The sequence below is a fragment of the Fukomys damarensis genome, unplaced genomic scaffold, assembly GCF_012274545.1.
Source record: "Fukomys damarensis isolate Sample0158 unplaced genomic scaffold, DMR_v1.0_HiC HiC_scaffold_7, whole genome shotgun sequence".
In the NCBI taxonomy this organism is placed as follows: Eukaryota; Metazoa; Chordata; class Mammalia; order Rodentia; family Bathyergidae; genus Fukomys; species Fukomys damarensis.
Genome location: NW_022900919.1, coordinates 29348292 through 29363130, shown reverse-complemented (window position 1 = coordinate 29363130; position 14839 = coordinate 29348292). Strand labels below are relative to the sequence as shown.

At 49.3% G+C, this 14839-nt stretch overlaps 1 protein-coding gene across 4 annotated transcripts in view; it reads left to right on the top strand.

The window, feature by feature from the left end:
- The window catches only part of Kat14 (lysine acetyltransferase 14), a 33962-nt gene extending 19488 nt beyond the window's left edge, over window positions 1-14474 (top strand). The window contains exons 5-11 of one of the 4 annotated variants that reach the window (XM_010634149.3): window positions 349-768; window positions 847-1400; window positions 9078-9214; window positions 10293-10468; window positions 11722-11912; window positions 12882-13020; window positions 13329-14474. In XM_010634149.3, the coding sequence (XP_010632451.1) occupies window positions 349-768; window positions 847-1400; window positions 9078-9214; window positions 10293-10468; window positions 11722-11912; window positions 12882-13020; window positions 13329-13342 (1631 nt within the window). In that variant the 3' untranslated portion in view covers window positions 13343-14474. Of the gene's footprint in view, window positions 1-348; window positions 769-846; window positions 1401-9077; window positions 9215-10292; window positions 10469-11721; window positions 11913-12881 lie in introns of all 4 variants that reach the window. The other 3 variants (XM_010634150.3, XM_033761161.1, XM_010634148.3) reach the window with 3 other exon arrangements.
- Window positions 14475-14839: the final 365 nt, after the last annotated feature.

Genomic DNA, 14839 nt, shown 5'->3' with positions numbered 1-14839 from the left:
TTTGAGACAGGGTCTCACTATGTAGTTGAGACTGAATTGGAACTCACTATGTAGCCCAGAATGGTCTCGAACTCACAGTGATCCTCCTGCCTCATCCTCCCGAGTGCTGGGATTACAGACGTGGGCCACCACGCCTAGCTTTTCTCTTTTTTTTGGTACCAGGGATCAAACTCATGGCAGCACCACTGAGCTATTTCCCCAGCTATAACTTTTAGGAGATGTGTCTTAGTTTAGGGCATTCTTTGGACATTTCTCCATACAGAACCCAGTATAGGAGCACTGTAACACATTGTAAAGAACTTAGGATTGAATGGTTATCTTAGAAGTTGGACACATGTCCTCTTGCAGCAGCCTCTAAGCCCACCCTGGACCCCATCATCACTGTGGAGGGCCTTCGGAAACGGGCCAGCAGGAACCCCGTGGAGTCAGCCATGGAGCTGAAGGAGAAGCGGTCCCGCACGCAGGAGGCCAAGGACATCCGGCGGGCCCAGAAGGAGGCAGCCGGCTTTCTAGACCGCAGCCCTGCATCCACACCAGTCAAGTTCTCCAGCCGGGCCCGTCGGCCAGATGCAGTCCTCGAGCGGGGCGAGGTGATCGACTTTGCGTCACTGAGCTCCTCAGACCGCACGCCGCTGACCAGCCCCTCGCCATCACCCTCGCTGGACTTCTCTGCACCTGGGACACCGGCGTCACACTCAGCTACACCGAGCCTGCTGTCGGAGGCCGACCTGATCCCCGACGCCATGCCCCCACAGGCACTGTTCCATGGTAAGGGGGCGTGGCTGGCCCTTCCGGGGTGGGCGGGGCTGACTGGGGGTCTTTGTGACGTTACCTGTGCGTGTGCAGATGATGAGGAGCTGGATGGTGATGGTGACATTGACCCAGGAGTGGAGGACCCGCCGCCATCCCTGGGGCCCGCGGCTTCAGGCCTGGGGTCTGGAGGCAGAAAGAAGGTCATCAAGCAGGAGGTGGACAGCGAGGAGGAAAAGCCAGACAGGGCAGATCTGGACAGCGAGGACACAGACTCCAGTGCGTCCCTGCAGACCCGGGCACGGGACAAGAGGAGGCCACCCCTGCAGAAGGACTTGCGGCCACAGGGGCCTAGGTACACACCTGCGAGCATCTATGAGGAGAAGCTGCTGCTGCGCAGGCTAGAGGCCTGTCCCGGGGCTGTGGCCATGACGCCCGAGGCACGCAGACTGAAGCGCAAGCTAATCGTCAGGCAGGCCAAGAGGGACCGGGGGCTGCCCCTCTTCGACTTGGACCAAGTGGTCAGTGCTGCCCTTCTGCTAGTCGATGGGATCTATGGAGCCAAAGAAGGAGGGATGTCCCGGCTTCCGGCTGGACAGGCCACCTACCGGACCACCTGCCAGGACTTCAGAATTCTTGACCGCTACCAGGTGAGTGAGTACAGGCTTGGAGCTGTAGCAGTGGGACAGGCTTTTATGCTGAGACTATTAAAGTCATAAGTAGTGTTAACCAGGCTTGGTGGCCCACATCTGAAGTCCTAGCATTCAGGAGGCTGAGGCAGGAGGATCCTTTTGAATTTGGGCCAGACTGGGTGACATTTTAAGGCCAACCTGAATTGCATAGCCTGTTTGAAAACAAAACAAACAGAAGTCATGAATAGTTTTGGGAGAGAGAAGAAAAGAGCAAGGGAGAAATATGTAAAGATTGCCAGGCTTTATCTTTCAAAACTGTTCAGTAATAAGTACCCCTTAATGTAGCTGAGCTTTTCCTTTCCATCGGATACTCAGTGTCCACAAATTGAAATATAGAAATAAGGAAAACCACAAATTGAATATATTGGGGGAAATTGTGTTCATTGAACACGTACAGGCTTTTTCCTTATTATTCCCTGAGCCTTGGCCGTCCAGTCTTTGGCTTATCTGGGCCACATTGAAGAGAAATTGCCTTGGGGTACGTGTAAAATATGTAATGTAATTAATGTGTAGAAGTAGCTAAGCTTCCTTTTTAAATTTTTATTAGTAAAAGAGGGCATCTGTCTCCTACACAGTCTGCACTGGCGAGTCATGAAAAACACAGCCAAAAACCCCACTGTGACGTTAAGAGTTTATCACCACATTGTGGGGTGGCAGCACCTGCCCTAGCAGTATAATATTTAGCTGTGTGTGTGTTAGAATTCAGCCATGATCTAAAGTGCGTGGCATGTTGTGCTTAGGTCCTGGGCAGGGGTGATGCCGTATTCTCCAGGAGATTCGAACACCAGTGTCCCTGAGGCCGCCTCTGGGAGGCAGAGGCAGAGCCACCTTTGCTCTGGCAGCCCAGGAAATGGACATGGTCATGTTCTGAGTCAGCCACTGCCAGCCCTGCCCCTGGAAAGTCAGTGGTAAGGTCATGAGAGTCATGGGGCTGAGCATTGGGCACCAGGGAATGCACACAAGTCTGGGCAGCAGGATGGGACTCTCTGCAGTTCTGCCAGAGCACCGTGGCAGCCCTATCGCTGTGGCAGTCAGGGCAGCTGTCTGTGGGGTGGGTGCCCTCTCGCCAGGGTGCTCTCTGGGGGCTGCGGGATGTGGTTGTGACGAGCTGAACCCACACATGATCCTGGGACAAGCCTCTGTGGACTTCAAATACAGCTAGGGCCAGGTGAGCTAATATACACCAGGAGTCCCAGCACTCGGGAGACTGAGGCAGGAGGATTGATTGCTGTGAGTTTGAGGCCAGCTTGGGCTACATAGCAAGACCCTGTCTCAGAAAACCAAAAAAGAAAGAAAAAGAAGGTCGGGGCAGCAGGGACTTTGTGATGATAGCCTCTGAGTCACCCTTGTCCCTGCTGTGCTGGCCACCCTGTGTCCAAGACTCAGCAGTGGTCCTGGACCTCCCTCCTGTCACCTGCAGTTCCTGGACTCCTTGTGTGTTTGAGCTTTGCTTCCTGGCAAAAGCTTTGCTTTCTTTGCCTGTGCAGGTGTCTTCCATGGCTCTAGTAGGGAACATCCCCAATGGCTTTCCCAGGGGAGCTGCGCAGGAGGTAGAACGAGGCAGGCAGGTCTGGAGAAGCTAAAGCCAGAGTCCCAACCAGCACCAGCAGACTGGAAGCAGTGCAGGAGGAAGGGAGCTGGACCCCAGGCAGGCCACAGGTAGAGCCAGTCCTCTGCAGAACACCAGCAGCATCGCCTTGGTCCTTCCTCATAGCCAGTAGCTGTCCCAGGAAGAAGGACCTCAGCGGAGACCTCTGTGTTATCCAGGGGCCATGTGACACCTTCCTGGAGATGCTGAAAGGGTCAGCTGCCCTCCCAGGCACTGAGGGACGGGGCTCTCGCTGCGGGGCACAACTTCCCTGTTAGCTGGACTCTGCAATTCGGGCCTGGCTGGCTCATGGAACCCAGAGCCCGCTCCTGGTTGGGGTAAAGTCCTTATTGGTTGTTTCTTCTGTTTGCTCTCTCTTCTTGCGTGTTTGCCTTTCCTTGTCTGTTGCTGTAGTTCCTTCCAGTGGGACTTTTCGAGGTGATAAAATTGGAGGTATGCACTTATCTCCTGTTTATCTGACTTCAGTGTGAGTTTCAGGTGGTTGCACAGGGGGCAGCTGTGAGGCATTTCTTCCATTCATCCTTTCTCTGGTTTTCAATCCATAGACTCAGAGGTGTCCATAGCTCTAAATTTCCCCGTCAGTACTGCTGTGGTGATGACTTGGGATTTTTGAAATGATGTGGCTTTACTACCAGTCAGAACTTAATGTTCTGTAATTTTTCTCACTATTTCCTTAGCCCAAGATTTAGTGCTTTTGTTGTTGCTGCTGCTGTTGTTGTCTTTAAGGTTTTTGGATATGTGAGATTTTGAAGCTATCTTTTGGTAATTGGTTTCTTTTTTTTTTCTTTTTTTCTACTGGGGATTGAACTGGGACCTTGCACTTGTGAGGCAGGCAGCAGAACCACTGAGCTAAATCCTTAGCCCAGGTGATTGATTTCTTTTCTTTTTTGAGAGAGTCTCACTTTGTAGTGCAGGCTGGTTTGAATATGCTATGTAGTAAGATCTTGTCTCAAAAAAAAAGAAAAAAAAGAAAAATAAAAATACACATTTTTCTTGCATTGTCTCCTTTGTCCATTAGCGTGCTTAATATTTGAATCATAGTTATTTTAAATTCATGGTCCAGTAATTTCAGAATCCCTGCCATATCTGAGTCTGGGTATAGTTCTGAGGTTTGTTCTGTTTCTTCAAACTGATTATTTTTTAAAAAGTGAAGAGGTTTATAAGGCAGATGTGAAAGTGTTGCACACACAGAAAGTAGTGTGGGCCCGTGGGAGAGATGAAACTGTGTTTCTATCTCAGTGTCCCTGTCTTTTCTGTCGGAAGCTGGTGCTGGCATTCTGGGTGAGAGGATTGCAGTACACGGGCGGTGAGGTGTAGGGCTGGACTCTGGGTCCTGTGACCAGGTCACAGGGAGTCTGTCCCTCTGGGCTGTGACTTCGCATGTCCTCTCTGTGTCTCCCAGTCAGGTGGGAGGACTACTGCAGGGGACAGCCAAATGCTCCCTCCTGCTTGAGATGGAAGGACCTGGCACCACACTGCAAAGCCTTGGAGAAGCTGTCCAGCAGGGCACCTTTCCACTGTCTCTACTCTGGTCCAGGTCCAGGAGGGTTTGTTGCCTTTTGAAGTTTAGCTTTTTATTTTTTGGTTTTTTGTTTTTTTTTTTTGTTTGGTACCAGGGATTGAACTCAGGACCTGGCGCCTGCAAAGCAGGCAGCAGCACCGCTGAGCTGAATCCCTGGCAGTTTTTTGGTTTTTTGAGACAGACTCTCATAGTTTTGACTATGAACTCACTATGTAGCCCTGGCTGGCCTCAAATTCCCAGCCACCTTCCTGTCTCAGCCTCTGATTATAGGTGTTCACCACTGTGCCCTGCTGTTCGAAGTTGTGCTAGCCAGGACAGAGTGACTGCTGGCATCCAGATTAGAAACCAGACATCCTCTGATGTGCTGCTTGAATCCCAGATTGCCTCATCATATTTCTTCTTTTCTTTTTTTGGATTTATTTCTTTATTTTATTGTGGTACCTGGGATCAAACTCAGGACCTTCTGCTTGTGAGGCAGGTGACAGCACTACTGAGCTAAATCCCTGGCCCTTCATCATATTTCTTTTTGCATATTTATTCCTTCTTTATTTCTCACCTCTCCTTCTGAATTGTTACTATGGTTGTTGCTGCCATTACTTCTTTTACTCATCTCTTTCTTTGGCTCTATGAAGAAACCCTTGATTTTCCCTAATGTCCACTGTATGCTTTATTTCAATGATTGTGTGTTTAGTGTTCAGTAAGGAGGAAGAGATGCTCCCTGAGGACTCCTTCCTGTGTCTAGGTTTTCTCTTACCTTGGGGCTTATTAGGCATTTTCTTTTGTTTTGTTTTGGTACCAGGGATTTAACTCGGGTCCTTGTGCTTGCAAGGCAGGCCACGGAACCACTGAGCTAATTCCCCAGGCCTAGGCATTTTCTTTTGTACCAGCCTTATTGAGATGCAGTTTGTTACCAAATAAGTCACCATTTGAAGTATTGTTTAGTGGTTTGTCATGTACTCAGAGTTGGATCCACACTCAGTTTGAGAACTTCCCAACTCCAGAGCCACTAGGCCATTATGTGCACAGCGCTCAGACCCCACTCTGACCCCATCATTCCGCTTTTTGCCTCTAGGTTGACCTGTCCTGGGCATTGCATGTACATGGAGTCTACACTCTGTGGCCGTTTCTGATCCCCTTCTTTCACTTAGCATAACGTTAGCAACGTTCATCTGTAGCACACCTTCATGCTTGCTTGCTTATTTTACTTACTACTCCATCCATCATCTGACTGTATACTTCACATTTTGTTTATACATTCACATTAGATGAGCATTTGCCTTGTTTGTTTGTTTGTTTGTTTCTTTTTCTTTTTGGTACTGGGTATCGAACTCGGGACCTTGCTCTTGCGAAGCAGGTGGTGGAACCACTGAGCTAAATCCCCAGCCCCCATTTGCCTTGTTTCTGCCTTTGACTGTTGTGATGCTGGTTGAACATCCTATGGAGAGGGCTTCCTGCATTTGGTGTCACTCTGCTGAACATTTTGAAGACTGGCCAGACTGCCTGCGTGGTGGCACCCTGTGTCCCCACAGCAGTGTGTGAAGGCTCTGGTTGTATTGACCATGCTGCTGCTGCTGCTTTCTCTGGTGACCAGAGTCCTTGGTATGTGGGGCAATCTCATTGTAGTTTGTATCTGCATTTCCTTGACAACTGTTCATTGTGTTTTTGAGACATTATTGTCTATTTGTTAAGTTTCCCTGCCTTTTCTGGACCAGTTGTTTAAGTGGTCTTCCTTTTCTTTCCTTGTGCTCATTCTGTGTCTTGATTTTCCCCATGAGCTCATCTCCTTTATCCCTTTACCTCCCTTTGCCTGTTGCCTACACCCAGGGAACAGCCTGGTACCTGGCTGTGGACCGACCCGCTTCCTGTGTCACTGACCACCCACCCTGGCACTGCCTTTCCTCCCGCTGTCACTGCTGGTGATGAGGACTTGGAGCTTTCACAGTGGTGTCCTCTTCCTCGCTCTCACATTGCTTTCTGGCATCCACTGGCAGCTGTGCTGATAGGCTGTCACTTCCCAGAAGAAGGTCTCTCTCTCTCTCTCTCTCTCTCTCTCTCACACACACACACACACACACACACACACACACACAGAGAGAGAGAGAAAACTGCTTTTCTCGGCCTTGCTCTCCATCTTCTTCTCACTTCCAGGAAGGGACCTAGCAGCTCACCTACCTTTCCGCTATGCCTGGAACCAGGAGTCTAACTTCAGTTGGTTCCCCATCCCTTCATCATTCCGTGAATGTAAATTGTCGCCTTATTCTGTGCTAGGTACTCCTATGGCTGGAGAGGGAGTCCCTGCCCTCCTGGAGCTGGCGTCTGGAGGAGGGAGATGGCAGCAGCAGCTCGTTGTGTACACTGGTCTCCTGGCTGTGGCGGGTACTGAGCTGTGCAGCAGTGCTGCTTTGTGGGTCACACTTGACCTGAGACCTTGTCATCCAGGAGGAGTAAGCTGATGCAGGCTCAGGGCCTGGGGCAGCAGCAAGACTGGTGTGCATGGGACACTGGGGTGGCAGAGGAGTGGGGTGACAGGGCTTGGTCCTGCAGGACCCTGCAAATCTCAGAGGAGTTAGGACTTGCAGAGCAGATGTTCGTAAGTGTGTATATATGTATGTATTTTATTGTTTATTTCTTTTGGGCGCTTTGATATAGGCTCTCACTATGTAGCGCAGGCTGACTTCAAACTCACAGCAATCCTTCTGCTTCAGCCTCCCAAATGCTGGGATTGTAGGTGTAAACCACCACGCCCTGCCTAAATGTGTGTTTCTAAAGGGAGAGCCCAGCCTCTGTGATCATGTGGGGTGAGAGTAGCTTCCAGACAGACAGGAAGCAGCCATAGTGGTGGCCAGGCAGAGGCAGAGGGAAGGGTGGCTTAGTACAGGTGACATCCATGGGGTCCACAGGACTCACCTTGTGACTAACCAGTGCTGAGTGTTCTGTGGGCTTGTGGCTCGTGGCTGGTATTTCAATTTCCCCGTGCTGTGTTGGGAACCACCCAGACCTTGTGATTTCACAATTTGCTCTGCGTCTGTGGGCAGACTGGGCTCAGCTGGGCAGCTCTTCCCCTCCAGGTGCCCAAGGCCAGGTCACTCATGTGGCTCCCTTTGCCTAGCTTGGGGCTGAACACCTCTCTTCCAGGCCCATCTGTTCTATGTGGCCTCTGGTCATTGTCTGCCAGTCAGTTCCTGTCCCAGAGGGTTGCCTTTGCTGACCTCTGATTGGTCACAGCCATTCCTGAAGCCACCTGGATCCCAGGGGAGGGGAAATCAGCTGTCTCAGATACAAGGAGCTGCATCTGCCTCCAGGATGGAGAGAAATTGTTTGTAGCTGTGTTTGGAAACCGTAACCACAGCTTTGAATGTTACTTTGCAACTTTAGGCCTTGGAAGCATTTTAAAGTTGGCCTTTGAAATGTTGGGGTCCCGACTGGGAAAGTATAAGCGCAAATTACAAAGGAAGAAATCATGCTCTTCTTTCAGCAAAATTATTTTCTAGGCTAAGAGCAAAGTGATTCTACAAAAACAACTCGAGTTTCTAAACTTCATCTACCCCTTGGCACAAAACCACTTTGTAAACGTGCCTTTTCATCTTCCCTCTGCACCCTCTGCTATAAAACCCTAATTGCGCACATTCTGTTACCACGCAGCGGCTGGCCCAGGCGCGCTCACCTGGTAATGGCCACCTCCATGCAGCTCCTGGGGCATACAGGAGACACACGCCCCCATTCTGCAGAGCCCTCCTGGAGCACATTGAGCCTCATGGCTAATGAGACTTGCTTTAGGGATGATCATCTACACCACTCCCGTTTTTTGCCAAATTTACGTATTGAAAAAGGACATGTTGCCAGGCATGGTGGCAGAGGTGGCAAAGGACACGTTGCCAGGCGCACGCCTGTAATTGCTGCACTCTGGAGGCAGGAGGATTGCTGTGAGTTCGAGACCAGCCTGGGCTACATAGTGAGTTCCAGGTCAGTCTCAACTACATAGTGAGACCCTGTCTCAAAAAACCAAAAAGGTCATGTTTTTAGAAATCCATACACATGAACAACAGTAATTGCCCCTATGGTCTTGGATAAGAAGGTGGTTATATAACATGGCCCACGCATATGTGAGCTCCTCGGTACTCCTGTTGGCTAACATCAGTGAGTGGTGGAAGGCACGACAGGCAGCAGGAAGCCTAGAGAGGCCTCTAGTCCAGCTTACAGCCTATGTTTCACTCACAGAATTTTAAACTTTTAAAACCAGGGATAGGTTTTTCGATCTCATTTTAGGCCAAAGTGCCTACAAAGTTTTTTGGTTTGTTTTTTTTTGGTACTGGGGATCGAACTCAGGTCCTTGTACTTGTGAGGCAGGCGCTGGAACCACTGAGCTAAATCCTCGGCCCTACAAAGTTTGTATTAAAACTTGAACTTTCCAAATAAGTAACTCAAAAAGGCCTACTTCCTGCTACATAAAAGGATCACTTCCATATAGAACTTATTTTTATGTAACCACTGTTTCCTCACATAGACGGCCTTGCCGTCCAGGAAGGGATTTCGACACCAGACCAGCAAGTTCTTGTATCGCTTGGTGGGCTCAGAAGACCTGGCAGTGGACCAGAGCATTGTCAGCCCCTACACTTCCCGGATCCTAAAGCCCTACATCAGGTATGCAGAGAAGATGCAAGGTTGGTTTGGGCTGGATGAGCTTTGTGGCAGCCGCACCCTGGCCTCTTGCTGGAGTGAACAGAGACCCAATGCCTGAGCAGGTACTGGCGGGGACGCTGGTCCATATCCCTGGTCACCCTTCATATCCCCTTGCAGATAGGATGATCCTTTGAAAGACATATGAAAAACAAGATAACTGTTGCTATTTCTTTGTGATCATCATAAATCATTGTTTTGTTTTAAGTATTAAAGTTATATATATTCAGTAGTTAGTGAAATGAAAATAAAGAGGGTAGGGCTGGGGATTTGGCTCAGTGGTTCTGCCGCCTGCCTCACAAGCACAAGGACTGGAGTTTGATCCCCGGTACCAAAAAAAGAAAGAAAGAAAGAAAATAAAGAGAGGAAGATGTTGCAATTGAGTGAGCCAGTGTCTAAGCTACATGTTGGAAGCTTGTTTTTTGTTTTTTGAGACAGGGTCTCACTATGTAGTTGAGACTGATCTGGAACTCATTAATGTAGCCCAGGCTGGTCTAGCCCTCCTGCCTCCGCCTCCTGAGTGCTGAGATTACAGGTGTGCGCCACTGCACCTGGCTGGGAGCTTTTCTGATGTGGGTCCAGTCAGTGCACTGGAAGCAGAACTCCCTAGAGAGGTCTGCAATGGTGCTGGCTCTGTGATTTGGGCAAGCCCAGCCGCCCAGCCTTCCGTGCCCAGCCATAGGTTCTGGACAGGCCCTGGGCAGGTGGTCTGTGAGTTTGCCAATGCCTGGAGAGAACCATGGGCCGTTTGCATTTCCTCACTTTCTTCATGAAGGCAGCTAGCAGCTAGTGCGGTCCTTGGAGGGTGCTGAGGGGTTTGGCCTGGTGAATGTTAGTAGACTGGATTTCAGATTTTATGCCAAAAAGGTGTGATAGCTGTAATCAAGCTAGTTATCACATAAAGTGGTGGAAATTAGTTTAAGATTTTTAAGCATATCAAAGTATATATGAGTCACATAACTGGGAATACACTGGGCATTTTCTTGACTTAATTTTGTTTATTTTCTGTGTTTTATTTATTGTGTTTATTTTCACGCTGGAGGCGTGATTATGAGACAAAGCCACCTAAACTACAGCTCCTGTCCCAGATTCGATCCCACCTGCACAGAGGTGACCCTCACTGGACACCTGAGCCTGATGCTCCTCTTGATTACTGCTACGTCCGGCCAAATCACATCCCAACGATCAACTCGATGTGTCAGGAGTTTTTCTGGCCTGGTATGTCCCCCCACCCCACCCCAGGCAGATGGATTTCAGTAGACCTCACTCCAGGAGTTTTTAAATCAATGTGTGCTTCGTGACCCTATGACCTTGCCTCGTGTGATTTCGTGTAGTTTGTCTCTGCTAACATAGAAATGTTGAAATCAAATGCCTCTTACTTTCCTAAGATTGAGAAGCCAACAATTGCAGTAGTAAACAGTGTTCTTGTTTGTTTCTCTTCCCTGTTTGTCTCTGCTTCCAGAATAAAAGATTCATCCTGTTTTGCTTCTACCTTTGTTTAGATACCAGGTAATGTCTACCACAGATACAGACTGGTAGCTTGGGCGTGTTTGGACACTTCGGGTTTGGTTTAACAACTCTGTTTTGTGTGTTTATCTGATCTTTACAGAGTGTTAGCACAGCCAAAGGGTGTTTTCTTGTTTGTTTGTTTTTTGTTTTTTAAGTCAATACCCTGCTCACAGACTGAGGATAGGAGTGAGGCCATGTGATTTGTCCTTTTAACTGTCACCTAAGCCATCAACTAAAGGAACACGTGTTCTTAAGGGTCTGCTTAGGAACTGAAGGGAGTAACATCTGTCCTTAGACGTTAGAGGGGATGTCATGCAGAGCCACATCACCTCGGCTGTCTGAGTTGTGACAGTGTGTTGCTGGCATTTGTACTCACTCTTCTGGGACTGGTCCTGGGCCCCGGAGTGGGGTTCAGAGAACACCTGTGACTTCCGCCTTCCTCCCAGGTACCTTCCTTGCCTTTTTCCAGAGTGGTTTTTTTGTCTACTTCTTTGTGGTGAACAGTGGCATTCCTCCTACAGAGGAACCTCCATGCTGTCTGTGGGTGGGGCCAGGTGTGAGATGGGGACCTTGTATAGGGCTCCTCCCAGCTCGGTCGTGCGCCTTGTCCACACATCGGGCACAGGGCTCGGAGACATTCCTGGATGGCCACATTGCACACACAGCTGGGAGCAGAGACACAGACAAGTCCAATTCCGACCCTGAGCACTCTGCTACCCCACTGTTCTGCCACTTACCTGATAACATATGTGCTTGGAAGAGACTATGTTAATTTTGGTATTTCCTGAAGTTCATTTTTATGATCTGAGTGTGTGGTATCTGTGACAATATCTTTGTGTCCAATTTGGGGATTTTTTTTTTTTTTAGCACTCAGGTGTAGCTGTAAGTGCAGGCTTAGCAGCTTGGCATTGCTGAGTCCCACAAAGTGCAGGCTTTGAGATTTGGCTCTTCTTTCTCTTCAGGCATTGACCTGTCTGAGTGCCTGCAGTATCCCGACTTCAGTGTGGTCGTCCTCTATAAGAAAGTCATTATTGCCTTTGGCTTCATGGTTCCCGATGTGAAATACAATGAGGCTTACATTTCGTTTCTGCTTGTCCACCCTGAATGGAGAAGAGCAGGGATTGCAACTTTCATGATCTATCACCTGATCCAGGCAAGTTGTCTCTGCATGCCCCTTACCTTTCAGGGTGCCCTGGGGACTTGGAGGAGGTGAGAGGCCGAGCTGGTCCTTTCTAGCACCTCCAGGCTAGGTCCTGGGAGATCACCTGAGGGGGGCCAGTGATCACCACTCTGAGACTCTGACCCCATGGTGAGGTCACTGCAGCCCCAGGGTTCAGAGAAACCAGTTTGTGAACACCTGTCCTACACAGAAGCCAAGATAGCAAGTGCAGCCCACACCGAGACTGCTGCCTGCTTAGATTCTGGCCCTGTGACCTGAAGCTGAGCTGGGTTTGTATCTTCACTCACTGAGTGAGCTGTTGTGACCTTGCTGAGACTGAATTCTAAAATTGAGTTCATCCTTTGACTTATCTCTTTCACCTTTGGAGAAAATGTGCCAAATATTCGTAAACTGATATTAAAAAATGCAGGTATTTTTCTCTCTAGAATTTTTCTGGTAACTTTCACTTAGGAACTGATAGGTATGGAGAATTGTATATAATCCTGATGTGGGCAAGATTCATTTTCTTTTGTTTATATATTTTTGTGTTTTTGAGACAGGGTCTCACTGTCTAGTTCAGGCTGGCCTTGAACTTTACCCAGGCCTTCCTTGAACTCTTGGTGATCCTTGGTATAGTCTTACTCTATTTTGTCCCCAAAACACAGATGTCTTTGGATGCAGCGGTAGGGGCAGTGAGCAGAGAGGAAAGCCACTGTCAAATGATATGCGATTGAATTATAAGTAAAACAGTAAAATTGACTGAATGTCCCCCTTGGTCCTGTGCTTCAGTGGGGGAAAACAACACCCAGATCACCACCAGGCTCCTTGGTCTTAGTATGCATAGATGAGCAGCAAAATGTCCCAGTTTGTAGCGTCACGGAGCCTGCCCTGGCGTCCACACCAACTCCCTGTGTTAAAAGGGCCTCTCCATTCTCATTCTTGTGCTTCCCACTCCCTTGGCAGACCTGCATGGGCAAAGATGTGACCCTCCATGTCTCAGCAAGCAACCCTGCCATGCTGCTGTACCAGAAGTTCGGCTTCAAGACAGAGGAGTACGTTCTGGACTTTTATGATAAGTACTACCCACTGGAGAGCACGGAGTGTAAGCACGCCTTCTTCCTGCGGCTCCGGCGCTGACAGCGGGGCGCTCTTTGTGGAGAATCGTGTGTCTCTTAGGGGACTGGTCTTTGTGGAGACCTGCAGGTGACAACCATGCCCTGTGGTGCAGCACCTGCAGGCAGCAGGGTTGGCCCTGTTACTGTCACCGCAGTCCTCTTGTGTGGCCTTGGCCAGCCACGGGTCTCCTCCATCTGCTGCTGTGGGATAATGCTGTCCCTGGTGGGTGGCTTGTAGGAATGGAAGCCCCTGAGCTGCTACTCTCTCAGAAAGAGCCCTTCTGTCCCAACCCAGGGAGAAAGCAGTGACCAGGATGCTCTGCACCGCCCCAGTGACATAACTGGGACAATTCTTGGACAATTCCAGCTGACCTGTTTCCAGCTAGTGCTGTGCTGTCACTGAATCCAGGAGGGCTTCCGGGGCTCCGAAGTTGTGTCTCTCTTGCTGACCTTGGTCACAGCCTGGAAGAATAAATATCTGTATTGCTGTCCCTATCAGTGTCCTTACTTGGCCTTGGCAAGGAGCCAAGAGTCCCATTCTCCCTGCACTGGGAAGCTGACTGCCAATTCTATCCCTTCCCCAACAGGAGGACTGGACTCCATTCCTTCCTTGGCTGGAGGGCTGCTGTAGAGTGGAGCGGACTGGCAGGGCTGTGGCTGTTGGGGCTGGGCAGGGTGGCTGAGAGGAGGTGGGGGTGCCATAGGGCCCTGTCTGCTTCATTAAGAGTTGTGGGTTGCAGAGCCAGAGGAGGCTGTGCACCCTGCAGAAAACCACCAGCGTTCGTGTTCTGTGCCCAAGCCATTTAGTTGGCAGGCTGAAGGTTGTCCTGTCACCCGGCAGCAGCCTGGGTCCCGGTCCCTTGTGTAGGAATCGCAGTAGCACCATCCCCTGTCTCTTTGCTTCTTCCTCCTCCTTCCTCCAAGTTTTCTGCCTTGTCAAGGTTTTTGTTGACAAAGAGAAATGTTAGTCCTGTGAAATAAAATGGAGAGCCAGAAAACTAGCTTGTAACTTGCCCGTGAAGGTTGAGCTCGGTTTTGGCAGGTGGCTCGGGGCTGGTCACCTCTAGGACTTGAGGGAGGATTTGTTTGCGCTGCCCAACTCCTTGATTCATGTTTGTAAGTCACAAACATTTTCAATCATGTCTGGTCTCAGAATAGTGCAGCAAAGGCCACTGCTGTGCTCGCCTCTAATCCAGAATGTAAAAGCATCTTTTCTGGGATAGGGTCTCACTGTGTAGTTCAGGCCATCCTTAAACTCATGGTGATCTTCCAGCTTCAGACTCCTGAGCAGGGGAATTACAGGTATGTGCCACCATGCCTGCTGTTCGAAGATTTTTCACCATGGATTGCATTTTCTTTTTTTCTGGATAGACCCCCAGAAGTGGAGTCCTTAGGTCAGAAGATGTGGTCATGTTCATCACCACCTTCTCATTGCCAGCATCATCATGGATGCATTAAGGGTCTCGCCTCAAACTGTCAGCATTAGGCGTTATCATTTAAAGTCTTCTGTGCTAATTTTTATCATAATTTTTATTAGTATATATGTGCAGTACATAATGATCACATTCCTTGTGGGGTACTGGTACATGTATCTAACACATCTTGCTTTTTGGTTTTGGGGTTTTTTTGTGTGTGTGTTTTTTTTGAGACAAGATCTCACTATGTAGTTGAGACTGACCTGGAACTCACTGTGTAGTCCAGGCTGGTCTAGAACTCACAGTGATCCTCCTGCCTCAGCCTCCCGCATGCTGGGATTACAGGCGTGTGCCACTACACCCGGCTGCATCATTTATTTATGATGCTTTT